The sequence below is a fragment of the Netta rufina genome, assembly GCF_964035555.1.
Source record: "Netta rufina genome assembly, chromosome: 3".
NCBI classification, from domain to species: Eukaryota; Metazoa; Chordata; class Aves; order Anseriformes; family Anatidae; genus Netta; species Netta rufina.
Window position 1 is genome coordinate 27,259,698 of NC_140125.1, and position 20,425 is coordinate 27,280,122.

The window sequence follows — 20,425 nt, forward strand, 5'->3', positions numbered from 1 at the left end:
TCAAAAACTACAGTGAATTTTCCCCACAATAGTGTTGTGGGATATGGAGTGTATATCATTTGAATTATCCTTGAATACAGATGTGGGATACTTAAAAGTACCCAGGTATGGCTAACATCTGTTCCTATTGTTGTTAAGTGGCCTTTGGTCCTACATGAGGAATCATGTATCATAAAATGCTTTCTATTTAGACCAATACATGTTTTTAAAAATTCCTGTCTTAAATAACTTAAAGTGTGTGGCAAGGTTGGGAAGAAAGCACAAGTGTCAAAATATCTTCCCCAGGATTATAATACGGATCTTGAGAAATATATGTACACATTTGCAATGACATAGAACATGCCATTGCATCCACTTTCATTTTAATTTGCATTCTGTTTAACTTTCCGTGAACACTCTCCTGCCTACTGAATGTGAATCTACTTTCTTGCTATCCTGTTACATTTCTTCAGCTCTGTTTCTTTATTATCCTCTGTCTTCATCCTTCTGCTGTTTTTTCCTCCAATATCCCTGGCAAAGCTTCCCTAGTGTTCTATTTCTCTTTCCTAAGGGAAATTACGGGGTCATAAAGTAGGAGAGGGAAGGGAGGATCACGGCAGAAAGAACACCCTGACAGAAACAAGGTTTACAGCTAACTGTCAGATCTTCTGCTGAATGAGTTATGTTGCAGTCTTTGGGTAATATGCATATGTAAGTTTTAGGGCCTCTCTACCACAGAAACTGGAAGGAAAAATAGTCTTGCCAATTATTTCTTTTCAAGGCTGTAGTGTAGATGTCAGTTACGATGGGAATCTTCCATGAACACCATAGAAAATATGACTGGGAGAATTTGGGAAGGCATTTAGTCCATTCCTTCACTTTCAGACAGAAGCAAATATGCTCATACTGTTCTTGACATGTTTATTCAACTTGTTCTTGTTGATCTCCAAGAAGAAGGATTACATGTTTCCCCAGCCAATCTCTTCCAGTGCTTTACTGCTCACAGAGTTAAAAAGTGATCTAAATGTTCGTCATTCTTGTTTAAGCTCATAGCTCCTTGCTACCTTCAGTGAACGTAGAGAACTGATCTTCTATCTGTTGTGATTTTGTAAATGGTTGAGACAAGTATTAGTCTCATTACAAACTTATCATGATTAAACTGTCCCAATGGTTCTATATTTCTCATATGTTAAGCTTTCTAGAATTTGATGACTTTCATGACTGTTTGGTGGCTTCTCTCCAACTGGTCCATGTTCTTCTTGAGTTTTGTGCCCAAAAGAGGGGACAGTATTCTAGCTAATCCCTCTCCAGCACTGAACAGAGTGGAAGAAATACTGCAGATATCAAAAGAATCATAGAATCATTTAGGTTGGGAACCTAAATACATATAAACCTAAATATAATATATTGATACACCATTCCCCTGTTTAGACATTCCAGTATTGCATTTGCCTTTTGTAACATTGTGACACTTTTGAATCGGGTCTGGTAGTGATCCGCTTTTATTCCCAGATCATTTTCTTCAATGTTACTGTCCTGCCAGTAGTTCTCCATCCTGGTTTTTGCACTTATTTATTACTGGAGGACTACTTCAGACCTCTTGTTAATCTGCATCCAGCTTTCTTCAAGTCATGTCATGTATTTGTTGATTAGTTTGAACTGTAGTCGTGTCGTAAGGCATGCTAACAGACCCAGCATTTTGCTGTCATTTTCAAACATCATAAGCATACGCTCTCTTCTGTCATCTAAATGAGCAAATAAAGCCAATTAATAGTGAGCCATTACTCACCACTAGTAGTAGTAAACTTCTTTCGGACTCGCTAAAAATAAAAATACACAAGTGGGCAACTCTGTGGTGTTGTGTGTAGTTTGAAAAGTCACATGCTTGGAACATTTAGGTGCCTGCTGCTGTAAAACTTAAATAAATGGTTTCATCAACAGCAATTAAAAAGGAAGGAGCTTCCTGCAGGAAATAGAGCATCAGTAGCATTATACCAATGGTCTGGTGAAATCATGAATTCTCTGAAGACTTATCTAAATTCTCATGTTTAAGACTAATGCTTCTGTCTCGCATGTTAAGGCTTATGTGCCTCAAAGCTCTGTCTTTTCCAGCCATCTCAGGTAATCTAGTGAAGATATTTTCTGCCTGTTCCTATTAAACTTTGGAATATTTTAGCTGTTTTGCCTCCTGCAGAGGCCTCATGAAACCTCGTCTTCTTTACTTTCATCCTTCCTGGTTTTCCATTCAGAAAAAAGGATGATATGAGAACAGTGCATGCAGCGACCCATACTGAATTTCCCTTACATCTTCTACCTCATGAGTTTTCTTCTGTTTGTACCACTGGGGCAACTTAACCTTTCTCTTTTGTCCCCTCTGCAAGAAAGATGTAGTATCTATTTGTAACAAAAAGTTCAATCTTAACGTTTCTCAAGGTTCAGCCTTGCCAAATTATTCTTGAAGGGATATTTACTTGCTCTGTTTGTTTATTTGTTTTTATTTTTTAATAACAAGCACTGTAAAACAGACATGCAGTCATTCAGTGCTGGGAGGGGGTCACATATTTTACAGGAAACCCTAGACTCACACAGGATTAGGCCACCTGCTTTGTAAGGATTGAGGTTTCCCCAGGCTGTTCCATGCAAACAAAATGCTGAAGAATACCCTCATGTCTTGCGCTGTCTTCTGTGTGATGAAGGCATCCCTTTGACAATGTCTGCTATGAATGAGAAAATCAAGGAGCTGGGGTGATGTCCCTTTTAGTATCTGGAGCTGATCCACTGGTAGTGGAGAGTACACCAGCATATCATCTCTGGTGCCATCTGTTCAGCTGTACAAAGGGAGGTGCTGAAGCAGGGAGGTCTTTCCCCAACTTCAGATTTGGGCGCCTAGTGGTGGAGCTTCTACTAACTTCCTTTGTGAAATGGCTCCATGATATGCTCTCTGTTGTTTCTGGGAATTTGGCTATGACATACCACCTATGGTTTGAGGGTTTCCTTTTAATGAACTTTTGGAACATGCTAAACATTTCCGCCACCTTATCCTTGATGTCGTTCTTCACTGTACTTCATTTAGGTTGTTGCTGTGCTCTGGTGTGTTTAGTGCTAAAACCACACTTTACCTACCAAGAGTACTGTGATTGACAAGTTTGGTGAACCACCTCTCCTGTTGTAGTCACTGGTTATTTTACTAACATGCAACAATGCATTTGGGCTTCTGTTGCAGTGGGAAATAAAAATAAGGGGACAGTTAATAGTAATTCAAACCAAGAAAGATGTAAGATTTTATTTTCAGTTCATAAAAATATACTTGTGCACTAAATATAAATAGCGCAGCTGTTCTAGATGTTTTAGGAACATAAAGCAGATGCCATATGTAGTCATTTGTTTACATCAAGCCGGTGTATCAAGGCTGTATGATTTTCTGCTGTTTTGCACCTTCATTCTCCTCTTTTGGGAACAGAATTAAATAGTTAACAGAATGAGGGCCAGCACAGACTATCCCAAGCCCAGGGATCCCTGATCCTGAAGTCATTAGAATGCCGTGTGGACACAGGAGCTAGGAGATCATGTTGCAGGATCATGGCTTACATTTTAAAACATGGGTGACAGACAGATGGGCAGTTCTTCAAGGGGAAACCTCAGTCTTGTCTGAGGGAATGTTCTGACAGAGCTCTCTTTAACACCCTTGCCATGTACTCAGAGGACAGTAATGTTCCATATAACTACAGGGTGAATCACTGCATCCCATTTAGGCTGGAAGTAATGAAGCCCCCCAGCTAGTGCAAGAAGAGAGGAAAAATACTCTAGGACAAGGGCTGTAGAAAAGAGTTTTAAGAAGCAACCCTATTAGACTGAGATAATACAGGACAGCACACATACACACGTATATACACACAGATATATTGAATGCTTACAATTGAAATTAATTTTTGCCAGATGTGGTCTCCTGCTTTGGGTATTAGAATTTAAGGTTCCCTTAAAATGAGTCGTGCTTCTTGTTTATTTAACAGATACAGGAATTATTACGTTTCCCGTTGATTCAGTATTTTTCAGAAGTTTCATAGGTTGGATTTTTCTATATATTCTTATGGAGGTGTTGCAGAAAGGCTAGACACACAAAACTCAAATGACTTATTCAGGCCGGTAGCCTTTCTGGTAGGGGTCAGACAAGCAGACATGAAGAAATCATTATTAGTTTTAAAACGTGTAAATATTAGAGCAGACAAATTTATTTGAGTTAGAAAGAGTGAAAGGTAGTATTAAGCTTTGTTATGAGATGTATGTACTAAATATGACATGAGCCTCCAACCCTTTTTTTGGGCCAGATTCACTTAGTGATTTCTCTTTTGAGTGCAAGTAAATAAATCTTCCTTAACCTGTAGAGGGTACCTCCTGTGCACATCCCCATGAAAATTATATGGTTGTTTTGGTGATGTACATTTTAGACTCACTGTCAGTGCTGAGCTAGAAATTTACCTTTTACTTTCACCATATGCTGTTTTATGCACCACTCATGGGTAACAGTACTGGAGAGGGTGGTAAATAGTGCTGGCTCAATATTCTTTATCCAATAATCAATATTCTTTATTCAGTAATCTTTATCACCGGCACGTATGAAACTTGTAATAGCATCTTCCTGATTTCCTGGCTTTGAAGCAGTATCAAAAGTAATTGCCATTATGCCCACATAGAAAGCACATGGACTTTCTCAGGAGTGTAGGACTGTTGAGCTTTCAGAGGTATCACTTTTTCTGTCAAAGCATGTCCTTCATTGTACATGTATAGCAATAGTTGTATTGCAGAGCAGGCATGCCCTGTTATTTCTTGTCATTAGCTGCAGCCAACTGATAGTTAATTAAGGCTATCTTGGGACATCTTAGGATCCATCAAGGACAATCAATTGTCCTTGATTACAATTCTAGTTGTCAAGGGCTTGTAAAATTAAGTGTCCTGAGGAAATTAACAGGTAAGTTTGTTTTTCTCAAATACATTCTTACAGTCAGAGTTCTATGAATCCAGATTATGGAGAACATGATATTGGTGGTTCACAGGGAGGATAGTTGGGCATAGAACATAAACTGTACTCCCTTTTCTGGAGTTAGGTTTTCCAAAATATACCCATGACAGAGTTATAGTGCATTAAGAGAAATGTACCCGGGGGACTGCACATTATTTGACTTCCTGCCTCCCTACCTCTGATGCATTTATCCAAGAATGTCAGCCAAATTTCTCTAGTAGTAATAGATGTGGAGAGGTTTTGTTTATTTGTTGTGTCTTTTGTAGAGTCACCTATGGTAAATAAATTCTAAAAAGAAATGTCTAGCTTTCTAGGTACTTATCACTCTTGGTATTCAACTTGGTGCCTTCAGTCCTGCCTTATTTCTCTGAGCAATCTGAAACTCTGAAATGTGTTGTACAGTTCACCAGAAAAAGGAATTTGCTTTGTCTAAGTCATTTAATAGCTTTTAAATCCCAGTGGATTACAAATTTACATGGTACTGTATGCTGGCTGTATCTTGATCTCCAGAACTTACACGTGCTTTGAATTGTTTCATAATGACTATTAATAGAAATGTTAGTTAAAACCAAGCAGTGAGAATTTAGGCTTTGAACAAGTGGTATCACAATGAGAATGGAAGGATGAGGTGTTAAATAAAATGTGAGTTGTGGAAAGTGTTAAAATTTACAAGTGAAATTTTGCATTAGCTTTAACGTATCAGTGAGTCCACTGAAACAAATAGTAAACAATTCCTTAAGTAGTATTCCTATAACCATGTTTAGTCCTAGGAAAGTAAGCCAATTTGGAAGGCCCCAAACTATGAAGCTACATTCGGAGGAATACGTCCTGCAGTTACACTTTGTGTGAGGCACAAGACAGCTCTCAGAAAGTGATAGCAGCATTTCATGAACAGAAGTGCACTGGTAAAACAGAAAACCAGGAGAAACTGTCTTTTAGATAGAAGATCTAGATCTCTTATTCTACATATAGAAGATAAAATTTAGACTAACTAAACACAAGAAGTCTAAATAAAGAATCCATGTAGAGTAGAGTGCTTCAGCAGAACTTAATTTTCCTCATGAATGGAGGCATGGCAGGTAACTCCAAGTTTATCAGTCAGAATGCTGCAGTTCAAATGGTAAACGCCAATATTGGTGGAAATAATTGTAAATAACCTGCCGATATAAAAAGGCAGCCCATAAATCAAGTGACTGACATCAAACTTTTTTGAGATTAACTTGACTCAGCAATAGTAGCATCTTATTTGTATCATAGCAACGTTGGTTGCTTAGTGTCTTCATAAAATTAACAATATTGAGGAAAGAAGGTGTGCAGATCAGAAGAGAAGAGGTGTTATCTGGCGATTAGAGAGCAGCACTGAGTGCTGGAACATCAAGGATGTTTTTAGTTTTTCCACCAAGATTCAGTGAGCTTTTGTAACTCTCTTTGTCTCTCAGCAAATTCAGTGCCATAAAAATGTCTGTTTTCAAGAGAGAGTATTTAAATTATGGGAAAACCTTGGGATTTTTGTATAAAACTTGTGTTCTGTATCTATCAGTGCGGAATCCAGGAAGTTGAATTGTCTGCTATAGTAGCAAAGTACAAAGTAGCAAAAGACTGCAGTGAGATTAGAGGTGGACAAGATTCTACTTTGCTTTTATGCATGTATTTATATATCCGTATATGAGCTAAGAATTGCCTGATTCCATTTCTTCTTAAGAAAATGTGAATTAAGTCTTTCACAGTAGGAATCAGATTCATATTTTAAGACCACTTAACTGGTGGGATCATTGCCTTAAACTCTGAATGAAATGAAAAACAGGGAAAACTCATTTACTTGAGTGGTACAAGTTCAAAATGTTCACTATAAATGTCTCAAAGAAGAGATGGAAATGTCTGTGGTTTTCTTCCAAATTCCCCATTCAGTTTAGCATTGTGTGCTTGGAACGGTTCTACAAATGGCAATAGCATCTGCGGATAAGTGCATGTCCATCACTTAAGCAATTCATGAAAGGCTCATTCATTTACTGGTTCAGCTTTCTAATATTTATTGCCAAATTATTGTTTAAAGCTCATGTACATTTGCCCTTGAGTGCTTTCAGCTTTTTCACATATTACAATAATATTGTTCCTTCAAAGAATGCTTGTTATAATTTATAGTATTTGCAAATGACTTAGGGTGTTAAGCCTTTTAGATACATATCAGTAGAACAAGATACAGCTCAAGGCAGACAAATTAGTCTTAGAAACTAGATCCTAGCCCTATAATGATCCAAACTGAATACCATCCTAAGACTCCATCATATCCAGCCCTGAGGGTGGAAGTGCCTAGTGTCTGTTGTGCCTGTTGTGATGCATAACATGCTTCAGTTTCAGGTCTCCCATGAGTTCAGGGAAGCTAGTTATTTTAAAATGAGCCATGTTTTTTCTTCCTGAATGACTGCTTTTCAAGCTAACATCCCTTTATTAAAACAGTTTTATTTGCAGAGATGCTGCAGCTGAACTTATCTATGTCTGCACACAGAGCTACTTTCTTATGCCACTGCCTGCAACTCATCCTCTGCAGGTCAACAGGACCACTGCTTAGAACCACTTCCAGTAGTCTTCTCTCTCCTCCTTTTTTCAGTATCTAGAATTTGCTATTTCACTGCACAATTTCACCAGATCCATAGAGCTTCTTCTTTCTTTCAGTTGGACAGGAAAAGTTGATAAAAAAACAAAGTTCAATGAAGTTAAAAAGAAAGTGAAAGTTTGCTGCTGTTTTCTAGGACGAGAGGAAGTGCTTCTTTCAACTTTGAGCTTCTGATAAATACACTTATTTTTCTGCACCAACCGTGACAATCAATTCTTTCCCTCCTGCAGTTAGTGTTCATTCTTCTGTCATGGTGATCCCAAAAGGCTTACTGGGGATATTTTGAAATGGCACTCTGCAGCCACACCTCTGTTACGATTGGCCACGTCCCCAGGATATTTAGTATGCCCTGTATTATGTCCATAACTCAGTGCCACACAAAGTGACCATATTTTCCATCACACCGGGGGAAAAAAATCTGCATTTTGGTCACAACTGATCCTCTAAGTGGCATAAAGATAAGGATACTGAAGAAAAAAATATTCAGAGATGAAGCTGCAGGTACCAGAATAATTCAAATGTCCTGCAAGCTATTCTTTATCACTTCAGGAGCTCTGAGACAAAAGACCAGCAAGATGCAGGAATTCTTTACATAAATTAAAAAATCTCGCCAGGCAGAGAAGGACCTGGGAGTGATGGTGGATAGTCAGCTGAATATGAGCCAGCAGTGTGCTCAGGTGGCCAAGAAGGCCAACGGCATCCTGGCTTGTATCAGGAACAGCGTGACCAGCAGGGCGAGGGAGGTGATCGTCCCCCTGTACTCAGCTCTGGTGAGGCCGCACCTCGAGTACTGTGTTCAGTTTTGGGCCCCTCGCTACAAGAAGGACATCGAGGTGCTTGAGCGGGTGCAGAGAAGGGCGACGAAGCTGGTGAGGGGCCTGGAGAACAAGTCCTACGAGGAGCGGCTGAGGGAGCTGGGCTTGTTCAGCCTGGAGAAGAGGAGGCTCAGGGGTGACCTTATCGCTCTCTATAGGTACCTCAAGGGAGGCTGTAGCGAGGTGGGGGTTGGCCTGTTCTCCCACGTGCCTGGTGACAGGACGAGGGGGAATGGGCTTAAGTTGAGCCAGGGGAGTTTTAGGTTAGATGTTAGGAAGAATTTCTTCACTGAAAGGGTTGTTAGACATTGGAACAGGCTGCCCAGGGAAGTGGTGGAGTCACCATCCCTGGAAGTCTTCAAAAGACGTTTAGATGTAGAGCTTAGGGATATGGTTTAGTGGAGGGCTGTTAGCGTTAGGTTGGAGGTTGGACTCGATGACCTTGAGGTCTCTTCCAACCTAGAAATTCTGTGATTCTGTGATTCTGTGAAATTGAATCAAAGCCTACAACAATCAAAATGTTATTCTCTGACAGAATGTTGCATTTTTAAGAATAGACCATGTCTGAAAACTCAATCTGTATCTTCTGAAAGTATGAAATTTGTCCAGTGTTTACATGACATAGATCCAAGAAAAGTTTATGCCTTCATCTGTTGTCCTTTCCTGTTCTAATACTGAGAGATCAAAAGTTAAATAATCTAAGCAGCAGGGGAGAAAAAAGAAGGCCAAAGGAAATTTTACAATGAAAATGAGGATTTAGGATATATTTTAGTTGTTAAACTTGTTACTTTAAAAGATCTTAAAACTATTACACATTTGAAATAGCAAAAGAAAGGGAATTCTAAATATCTGACAGTTTTAAGTATCTGAAGTCTAACACTAAAATGTGTGGCCTTATTTTATACCTAGAGTTAAATACCTAGTAAATATGAACTTGCTTTATATATCTTAACACTCACTGAAAAGCAAGGAGAATTTTTCAGAAGGTTGAGGTATAACAAATATTTGAAAACAGATGAATTTTAACTACTAAATTGTATAATGATCCCTGTTATGATTTCATTCATGCAAAAGTTTATGTGCATACGATCTCTATAGAGCAATGAATTTTCTTCTGCTTTTCATCTTTACAAGTAAAAGCAGACTTGGTTGTTCTCCACTGGGAGAGAAATGCTCATGGTTGCATTTATGACCATTTTTACCCTATGAACTTAAGTATCTTCATCTGTCTGTTTCAAAAAAGAACATCCACATTTGTTAGGCAGCTGTGGCAGTCACTGATGCAGCATTTGCTCAGATGGCTTAGAAGTTTTTTGGGGAAAAAGCCATGTTGATAAGTTTGTTTGTTTAATTGCTATTACAGACATTTACAGCGTGGTGCAATTCCCACCTCAGGAAAGCAGGCACACAGATTGAGAACATTGAGGAGGACTTCAGGAATGGCCTCAAACTGATGCTGCTCTTGGAAGTTATCTCAGGTTTGTTAAAGTTTGCTATGTATTTACAGCATGCTAACTGAAACATTCTTAAAAGAACAGTATTTGTTAACAATTTATAATAGTGAACATAAATTATAAGTGGGTTTAAAAATGAGAGATGAGACACACTAAAACAAAAGGGAGTAAAAAAAAAATAACTCTGCTTTTTCCTTATCTACAAAGTTTTCTGCTCTAGGGTTCTGTGCTCGTGTTCTAGGGCTTCACAGTGTATCAGTGTATCACTTATATCACAGTGCTGTTGGACCAACCATAAACTGTGAGGACCTAGTCTCAGTCCTCTAACAAGTAAAATAGGTTACAGATCTACTTTATTTCACTTTTTGTATAAAAGTTTTGATTTACTTTTTTTTTCTCTGTTGTTCAGAGGGGCAGTCCCCAAAGTACACCCCAAATGCCCCTGAATGGGAAGGGGCACTCAAGCATTCAGCTCAAGTTTTAGACACAAAATAAAGGTGAAAAAGGGAAAAAAGATTTCTTATGGAGAACAGTTTGCATTTTTCCAGGAGATTTCATTAGGGAAGAATATCTTAAAAAGATGATTTTTCATGGAATGGAGAGTATGTTTCCTGAAATTATTCTTTTTCATAATCATTTGAGAAGGTAAATTCATCCAAACGCATCAGCCTTTGCTCTGAAATTAGCTGTTCTGCTGTACTGAATAAGGTGTTAAAAGCCATCGGTCTTGGTCAGATTTGGAAGGATGCTGTGGCTGATCTGCTGGATATTATCCAGCTTCTCATTACAGTTCAGCAGGTAATGGTGATGAGAATATTCCACCTTCTTAATATTCAGGTACTCTAAAGTGGACAATAGCAGTGAACCAGAAGTGTAGAACCAGGAAGCACTCACGTATCTTCCAGTTATTTAGGCCACGCATAAAAATTTTACTCTGGTTTTACTATTTTAACAGAAAGATGTAAGTAAGGTGCTTTGATATTTGAATTTTCCCTTCAGGGTTTCGTTCAAAGCCATTTGACGTTCTTTCAGAAAAATACCTGCTAAAATAAATGCTAACTTTTAGACAGTGTACAGGGCACATTCACTCTTGAGTTATGATCACTTGAGTGTGTGTAGTCAAGTGTATAAAACAATAAACACAATAAATTTGTTATCCTGTAGGGGAAAGACTACCGAAACCGGACAGAGGGAAGATGCGCTTCCATAAAATTGCTAACGTCAACAAAGCTCTGGATTATATCGCTAGCAAAGGAGTGAAACTGGTGTCAATTGGTGCAGAAGGTATGTATCAGAGCTTATTACAACGTACCCTCAGAGATGGTACACCTGACTTAAGTTCCAGGTATTAAAAATAAATGTTAGAAATGAGGTTGGATTCTAGGGTATGCTTTATCCAATCTGGGATCTTTTTTTTACCTTTAAGAGATATTTTTCAGACAAGATGAAGGCTGATATCACTGCCAGGTGGCTTGGACCTACCTCCATTTTGTTATGAGACTGACTGCACATGGCAGCTGTGCTTCTAACATTCAGATGCAGAGTTAAGGGAGTGATCAAAAGAAATTATGCCGGCTGGGGAGAGACTGAACACATGAAGAAAGTGGGTTGGGATGTTATTTAATAAGGTTATTACTTTGTTGTTGTTGTGCAGTTTTTCAGGCAGTAAAATAAAAACATGTATTTGGCTAATTAAATGCTGATAAACGTAGACTGAGCAAAAGAAAGGCTCTCACTGCAAGTAAACCTGTGTTTCCCATGAGATTCAAATGATGGTATAAAAAGAACAAAAGTCTGTCTAGAACTATCGCATTTATTGAGATATTTGTACAATGCTTTGAACATCCACTGCAATACAAAGGAGTGATGGGGCTAGCACAATATTCAACTACTGTTGACTTCATAGACTTCATAGCTTCAATGATTTTCTGTCCATTCTGGGGGCAACCTCTTATGTGACCTTAGAGCAAAACACCGGCTGTAACCTCAGTATCACAGTGAGAAGCATGAGCTGTGTTCTATTCACATTTCAAGGCCTTTTTAGATAAATTTATGAGCGTTTTCTTCCTGCTATCTGATTTCCCCAGGCTTATTCTGGCTTTCAAACCTTCATCTCAGGAAGCTGATTGTAACTGTGGCTGGAGGAGGGTTTATTAGATGGGATAGGGGTATCTGTAGAAATAATGGAAAAAAAAACATCACTGTGTGGTGATTCTACAGCAGTTTAACCTAGTCTAGTTGCTTCCTCAAGTATCATTCACCAAATACATTATGGCTCTAGATCTAGAACTCCAAAAGAAATCAGTGTTCTCTGGGCAGAACATGTTTGGACTCACTCTTAATTCATTTGAGACTGAAGTGGGTGGGCCATCTGAGTCCAAATCCATCCATCTATCTATAGGCACATAACAGGGACTTTTTTTTTTTTTTTGGAATATATCATTAGTGGGTGTTGTGGTTTAAACCCTGTAGGTAGCCAAGCCCCACAGTCATTCACTCCCAACTAGTGGGATGGGAAAGGGAATAAGAAAGATAACAGTGAGAAAATTTGTGAGGTGCGATAAAGACAGTTTAAAAGGTAAAGTAAAAGCTGCATGTGAAAGCAAAGCAAAACAAGGAATTTGTTCCCTAATTCCCATTGGCAGGCAGATGTTTAGCCATTTCCAGGAAATCAGGACTTTATCACTCATAACATTTAGTTGGGAAGACAAGCACCATAACTCTGAATGTCCTCCCTTCCTCTGCTTTTCCTCCTAGCTTTTATTGCTGAGCATGATACCATATGGTATAGAATATCCCTTTGATCAGTTGGGGTCAGCTGTCCTGGCTGTGTCTCCTCCCAGCTTCTTGTGTATCCTCAGCCTACTTGCTTCCTGGGCAGTGTGAGGATCAGAGAAGACCTTGATTCTGTGTAAGCGCTGATCTGCAACAACTAGAACATCAGTGTGTTATTAACGCTATTTTCATCACAAATCCAGAAAATTGACTGTGTCCCAACAGAAATTAGTACAGGGGAGGGGAGATAAGGTGAGTCCCAAAGGCACTTCAGATCTCAGAAGAGCTCTACTGAGTCTCAGAGTTCCCTGCCCCTCCATCAGTTGTACAGGCAATGAGGGGCAGCTGGGCCCTTTGCTCAATTAAATGAAGCAGGTTGGAAAAATATGCTACTGCCCTGAAACTCTCTGCGATTAAAGGGTATTCTGAGAGCGACATGTCATTAGGCAGACAGCAGAGGGTACTGGAGAGACAGTTTGTGTGTGGAAATGAAGATCAAACATACGGGAGCCTGTCTGATAGCTGGTGCAGAAATACTGAGAGTACACAGTCTTGAGCAAATGAATGGTAGTTACTGTGCTGTCATGCTGGGACTCCAACCCTTTCTGTCAGAAAACAAGAGTGTAGCAAAAGGAGGATCTTGTGGGACAGAGAGGTCATTCTTTCCGATCTCAATTTGCACAATGGGCAAGTGTTTTCACTCCTAGGTTCCTCAGGCAAGGTTGGAGCATTTAAGCTGAGATACAACAGGTCATACCTGCTGCTGAAAGGAGCAGGCCAACCCTCTGCACTTCCATCTCCCTCATTTTGCTCTGTTTATTGCTGTTTGTCACTGGCAGGGCGTTCAGAGTAGAGGGCAGCTTGTGAGCACTTCCTGTATCATCTGAAGGCAAAACACCTGGGGTATCTCAGATCAGTCATTAAAACAGTTCAAGCTAACTCTGCTGCTCCCCTTGGCAGCAACTGCAGTGAACTTAGATGCTCTGTCAAATTAAGTAATTCTCTCTGGAAGGGAGGCAGTGACAAGAGGCGGTAACCTATTACAGGTGCTCAGCCTGTTGCTGGAAGGTGATGCCCATCCATGCCCTCAGTATTGCTTGCTGCATATAACAACAGGCCATAGTAAGTGAGAAGATTAAGGGGTGTTCTTGGCTGGGCTGCAGGCTTTTATTGCCTGTTTCTGGAATTCTTGATCTGTAAAATGAGGGGATTAGGAGTAAACCTTCCTTCATTAGCATTTAAAAAATATTTTAAAATCTTGGATGGAAGCACAGGAGAAAATACCCAGTTACTATCATAGTTTACAAGCATAGAGGAACCTGTCATTGTAAGACATAGCACTATCTCAAGTATGGCTACTAACACACATTAGATTACATCCATGTGGGCAGGAGCAGATAGATTCGTGTGCCTTCCCCTCCTACTCTAAACAGGCTGAACAGAAGTCCAGCTATGCCCAGACATACTTAGTGCCCTGTTAAGTTTACCACGTTCCCTCTATTACAGTTATCTAAGGCACAATGCTGTGCTGATGCAGCGATGTAATATTACTTTGACTGGATATAATTTCACAGTGTAGGACCTCTGGCACCAGTACCTGTTTAAAAAGTCCCTGTGCCCCTTTGTCCTGCATACCTCCTCCCACACTTCTCAGCCCTACCCTACCACCACTTGGGCTGACAACTGTTATTGTAGCAGTCCTGGGGCCTGGAACAGTAACCTGATACGGATTTAAAACAGGCTTCACCTCTTCTTAATTTTGTTGCATTTTTCAGCATTATTGACTGGATAGTCGTTATCATATGAAGATGGAAATATATGCCAGTAAGGAGGGAGAGCGCAGGCTTCCTAAGAGTGTATTGTTATCAACATTCTTAACCCCTTAACTTTCTGTCTATATGTGTTAGAATGGGCCATGTAGGCTTTTTTGCACCCATCTGTTTTGGCATTCTCTGAGTTACATGGGTACTTGGAATACTTTTTAATTTGCAAAGCATGAAAGTTTTGTATCTAAACCTGGTCAAGATCACGTGTTGTTATCTGAAATACTGTGTGGTGAAGAGCATGTAGTCTCAAAGGGTCCGACTGCCATTTAAAATGGGGCCTCAAAACAAAGATGAAATAGTGATTCTTGGGGGACATCAGCACAAAGTTCAATTTAATATTTTTAAGGCACCAGTAATGTTCTTTACAAGCCATTGTTAGTGTTCTGAAGGCTGACTTCCTTGGGTAGTTTGTGAAATGGACAGGGAGAGGTGACCACCTTTAACTGTGATATTGAGCAGAAGCCCAATTTAACTACATCGCACTCCATTGGTGATAGAAATGGGGCTAGAGAGTCAAGAAGCTAAAGCTAAAGACATGAAAGTAATCCTTATGAGCCATTCATAGTCCACGAGTTAGATGTTTTCCAAATAAAAAAATTAAAATGCAATGACTCCATTTGCAAGGTAATTGCATCCTGAACGCAAAGAGCTAAGATATGGAATACCATAAAAGATAAATATGCTGTTAGGAGGAAACAGTTCTGGATTGCTTTTTTGGGGAGGGGAAGAGATACTGAAGACCAAATGATCTGTAAATCTGCTTCAAAAAGGTTAGAACAAATAAATAAATAAAGTACACCCTAACAGCAAAGAAGAATTTAAAAAAAAAATAAAATCACAATCAAAACACTGGGACCTTGCCACATTTCTTTGCTTAGTTTTATTCCTTGGCAGTTTTTTATTGTGTCGTCTTTGTCCTCTTCTCTTCTTTCCTGTTTTCATAGGTCAGCTGTAGCTTTGCCTATGTGACATGTAGGAGCTATACATGTATTTCTGCTAGATCAAACAGGCAATGTGAAGAAAATAATCAAGAAATCTTCTATTGGCCTGTAGAGGAAAATCATAGGAATGAATCAGGAATTTTTCACCACTGATATTTTTCAGCATTTAGAAACTTTGTTTTCCTTCTGTTTAGATATTTTTCCTTGTCTTCTATACTTTTTTTTTTGTATCTTATTTTAGCGGTAGATGATGACAGATCAAAGCTGGCAAAGAGCTTGAAAACTCTCTTCATGCACAACATTGAAAGTTCCCTCTCTTGTTTTTCTACTGTGTGTATGTAAATTTGGATATGTATATCAAAACAACAATGTAGTGATTATGCAAATCCATGAATTGATTGTCTGACAATCAGCAATGCCTACTGAGTATTTAAATTCATCTATTTTACATTTCAAAAAATTCTTCTGTACTGTATATACTTATGAGACATCGACAGCTGATCAAAATGCAATGAAATACATGACTGTGAAGATGAGAAGGGAAAGAAGTAGCTACATGCCCTAATTGCCACTTGGTGGTCGTTGGCTGAAAAATGTAAGTTGTGGGATTTAAAGACACTTCAGGTATTTCAGGGCAAATGAGATAGTAATAATGCATGGAAGACAAAGTGAGGTAAGAATTATGTAAAATGGATGTAGAATACAAAGGGGAATGCAGAAAAATAGCCATTCATCTATAAAGTTGGGTTATCACACTAACAATGTTAGTATAGAGTAGCAATGGGTGAGATACCTCCTACCACACTTGTTAATTCCATAGGTTCAAATGACAGCTTGTGTCGCATACTACTGCAAATTAGCATGTATCTCAAGTCCTGGGGCTAGCAGCTGCCTTGTTCTGTAAAAGTTGCCCCTGGATTCAGGCAACTTTAAAGTAGCAGAGTGAATCCATTTCCTGCTGGCACCTCCTTTGGCATTTGATGTTAAATTGAGGAAATTCTTTCTGCTCCCTCCCTTTCTGTTCTCCCCAGGAGAACACCAGTGGGCCCACAGGCAGCCACAGCTGCTTCATTTCTTGAGGGGGGCTGGAGGTGACTTTCAAGTGGGAGAGCAGCTGGTGCCTTCCCTGTCCCGCTGCTCATTTGGTGTGAGGTGACTGGAAAGGCAGCCTGCAGTTCCCCTCTCTCATCCTCCCACCTCCTCCCCTTCTAGTGCTGGATCTTCTTTATAGTCTTACTATGTTCTTCTGAATCTCTCACCATACTTTGCAGATTGTTTTAACATTATCACAACACCCAAGTCCTCTGGCAGTACATTTTCTGGTGTTGAAGCGGTATCACTGCTAGTATTACAGACAATGTAGGAGCACTGGATTGGCTTTGGAAGAGGCTTGCCTGTATATGTGAAGTATATGGCACTTTGTGTTGTACGTAGACTCAAGCAGTCTTGAAATGAATTGAAAACCCAGAGGTGAAAAACCTTGTTCTGTATTAATGATGCATGAACATGCACAGGCATCAAAGCTGTAGGACATGTACAACCTCTTGGTCATGTTTTTGAACTGCTTGGCAGGAAGCCATGTTGCTTAGTCTCAGGAAGTGCTGTGTCTTGAGCTGTTCTTCATATCTAGCCCATGTTGGCACCAAGTGTAGAACTCTCAAAAGGGAGAAGGGACTTTTGAATTTTGTTTTATTTTAAAAAAAGAAGAAATAAAAAAATAATCTGTTGTAGATTTCCAAGGCATTTAAAAATTCCTACATCTCCTTGATAAATTCTCAATTCCAACTTAAAACTGCTAATATCCTGTAGTTTCTTACAATTTAGTATAAAAGCATTTTTTCCCCAATCCTTTCATATTTGGGAGCAGCAAGGCTGATATTATTCAAACTTTAAATATATAGTTTCCCTCAGGCAATGTCAACAACAGTCAGTCCAGAAGGTAAATTTTTGAGACAGTTAACAACTAGCTGGAGAATAGCCTTTTAGCACGGAAGAGCTAAACAGACCTTAATCTCAGTAATCTTCAGTTCTACTGCCTGGGTAGCAGAAGCATCCATTTGTTGAAAATGAACCCAAGTAAACTCTGTGTAAATAACGAATTATTGTAAATAACAAGTTATTGTAGAAATGTAATGTATTTATTAGATATGATGTATTATTTATACAAATATATGGTTAGAATGTGTTTTCTGTTTTCTCTTAAAAATACTGTTATGTATTTTTTCACCTTAGAAATTGTTGATGGCAATGTGAAAATGACACTGGGTATGATCTGGACTATCATCCTTCGCTTTGCTATTCAGGATATTTCAGTGGAAGGTAAGAGTAATTCAACTATGTTAAGTAATTAAGAAATTTATTTAAAGACGTTTTTATGTAGATTGTATACAAGTGAGATGAATGTATTAAGAAGTAATTTTTTCACAGAAAGCAATACTGCAAGTTCCCTACCTTGTGCCAAAATCCATTTCTGGAGGGAAAATTTAATTCCTGACAGAGACCTCAAGCCAGCTTTATAAACGGAGAAGTTCTAGGCATGTCCTTCAGTTATAGAGATAGAAACATGTCTATGTTCCTGAGTATCAGTAGCCTGAAACTATGATGTACCCTGTATGGTTGTCCTATTTCCAACATACTTTTCTAGTCTTTCCGTTTCTATCCTTCTTCCTAAATATTATCTGTTTACGTGCCTCTTCTTTCTATCACTTCTCTTTTCTCACTGCTTCAGATTTTTTTTCCTTAATTTTCACTTGGATACTGGCTCCAAAAAGTGCATTGCAGTTACAATACTCTTTAAATCTAGTCTGGGCTGAGAAAAGTCTAGAATTCTAGAAACTAATCTCAATTTGCAACAACAATAGAGCCAATTCAAGATTTTCATGCTGTCCTGCCCATAATCTGTGAAACATTAACTGTGGACCTAGTGGTTTGGTCTTTTTGATCTTTTCAGTCCTTTACTTAGGCACTCAGATGCCTACAGGGTGCAAATAATGAAGGCATTTCTTCAGCATTTATACCTCCCAATAAGCAAATGGACTGAGACCACAAGTGTATTCCATGTAAGCACCAACAAAATCTTTTATGTTTAGTTCTGTTTCATTTGTATTCAGTATTATTCCCCAAGTATACATTCTGTTGTCCCACTAATGTAATTTCTTAAACTTCTAATGTCCCAGATAAAAATGTGCAGAATGGAACTACATCTGAGTTGTTCCAGTTGAGCTGATGTCCGTGTCCTAATGGAGCCCCATTACTTCACTTTCATGGCTATCTTTTAGGATTAAATGTTAGCTTATGCTAACCAGTTTCAGATGGCTGACCACATTTAAGATGACAAGAAAAGAATTACTTGAGCACTTATAACATTTTTCTTTTTAACTCCCTGGTGTCTTACAGAGACCTCTGCCAAGGAAGGCCTGCTGCTGTGGTGTCAAAGAAAAACTGCTCCTTACAGAAATGTGAACATTCAGAACTTCCATCTTAGGTAAACTTCCATTATTTCACAGGGTAGAAGCTTTCTAAAGTATGTTAGGTCAAAATTTTTCCCACAGTTGTGTAGGTAGATTTGACAGCAGAATTTCCCTCTTCACTGCTAACCTAGGCTTTTTTCAAATTCTTATGATCTGTCTTCAGAGTCTTACTTTGGTTAGTCTTCTGCATTATTTACCATTGTTTACGTAGTTGCTACTTAAAAGAAAAAAATCGCTACTCCACACAGAATTAACATATAATCCTATTAGAGGTCCTTGGTATATGGGGATACCTAAGCATAGGGACTTGGCAAAAAATTGCTTTCAGTTGAGAGGCACTGTAGTTATAGACTGTTCTTGGCAAAATACCAATGTGTTAAGCTTGCAGATATCTCACTATGATGAATCAGTCTTTATTATTTTGTAACATTATTATAAATAAAGAGCCAAAAATATACTCAGTACACCACAGTAGCACTTTAAACATGCTCATTTTCAGAATCAGGATCATTACCTAAGGTGGAAAATTTAGTGAAGCTCTTGCCCTGTGGTTCTGTGCCTTTAGTAAGACCTATAAAGGATGCTGTAGGCCATATGCAGGCTGCCTGCTTTTGGCATTTCTCCCAGCTAGTTCCTATAGCTCTGCGGGTGATCAATCTCATTAAACTACATGACTTGCCATTTGCACTGTTCAGCCATGGGATTTTGCCTTCCCTGAAGCCCTTGTAGTACTTACAGGAGCTCTGTATTGCAACGTTTTGATGTTCTGAATTCATTCTTTATGTGAAACACCTAAAGCACATATAGCGGTAGAGAAGATGCAGTTCACACATACAGATAAAAAGAACTGTTTGACTTACGGTCTCTTTATTGCCTTTAAGTGAGCCGAAGTTTGTAATGTGTTACTTTCCTTAAATATAGCATATATATAGTGTAGCTGGTGTATTTCAGGACAGGTTTATATGGACACAGGGAATATCATAAATCTCAGTGTCAGAATTTTAATGTTTATCAATACATATGCTAGTTCTGATACATGGTATGGAAAAAAACATCTTGAACAGAAATACTTTGATTGATGTTAGGGTTTATTGGCTTTTATAGATCTACTTTAAAATGGGCTGTCCAGACCATTTTAGTCTATACCTTATGGAAAATGCTTCTTGCTATTTTGGTGTTCATTTTGATTCAGTTTTACATTCTGAATGAATATTATACAATATATATATAAATTCTGCTCAGTTACATTTTTTATTGGAGATGGTTCCGTTATTTGAATGATTTACCCAGACATCTCAATGACAGGGATTCTAACAGTCTAACACCCTTATTATCATACAATTACTGCCAAGGATATGACCTCAAACCCAGTGATCTGTTTGCATAAAGTATCTTTAAGAATAATTGCTTCTGGATGAAAGGAACCTATCATAATCTTTTCAAATAGATGACATTCACAGATCCATTCGTTTCCTTTTCTTGCCTTGAAAGGTAGAAGACAAGAAGTCACACTCAAGTGTCAGAGCTCAGGTCT

The 20,425-nt window shown here is 38.8% G+C and overlaps 1 protein-coding gene across 1 annotated transcript in view; it reads left to right on the forward strand.

The window, feature by feature from the left end:
• The window catches only part of ACTN2 (actinin alpha 2), a 68,570-nt gene that overhangs the window by 13,089 nt on the left and 35,056 nt on the right, over positions 1–20,425 (forward strand). Inside the window, exons 2-5 of the mRNA XM_084284184.1 lie at positions 9,789–9,903; positions 11,044–11,163; positions 17,654–17,740; positions 18,818–18,905. Coding sequence (XP_084140310.1) covers positions 9,789–9,903; positions 11,044–11,163; positions 17,654–17,740; positions 18,818–18,905 — 410 coding nt within the window. The remainder of the gene's footprint in view (positions 1–9,788; positions 9,904–11,043; positions 11,164–17,653; positions 17,741–18,817; positions 18,906–20,425) is intronic.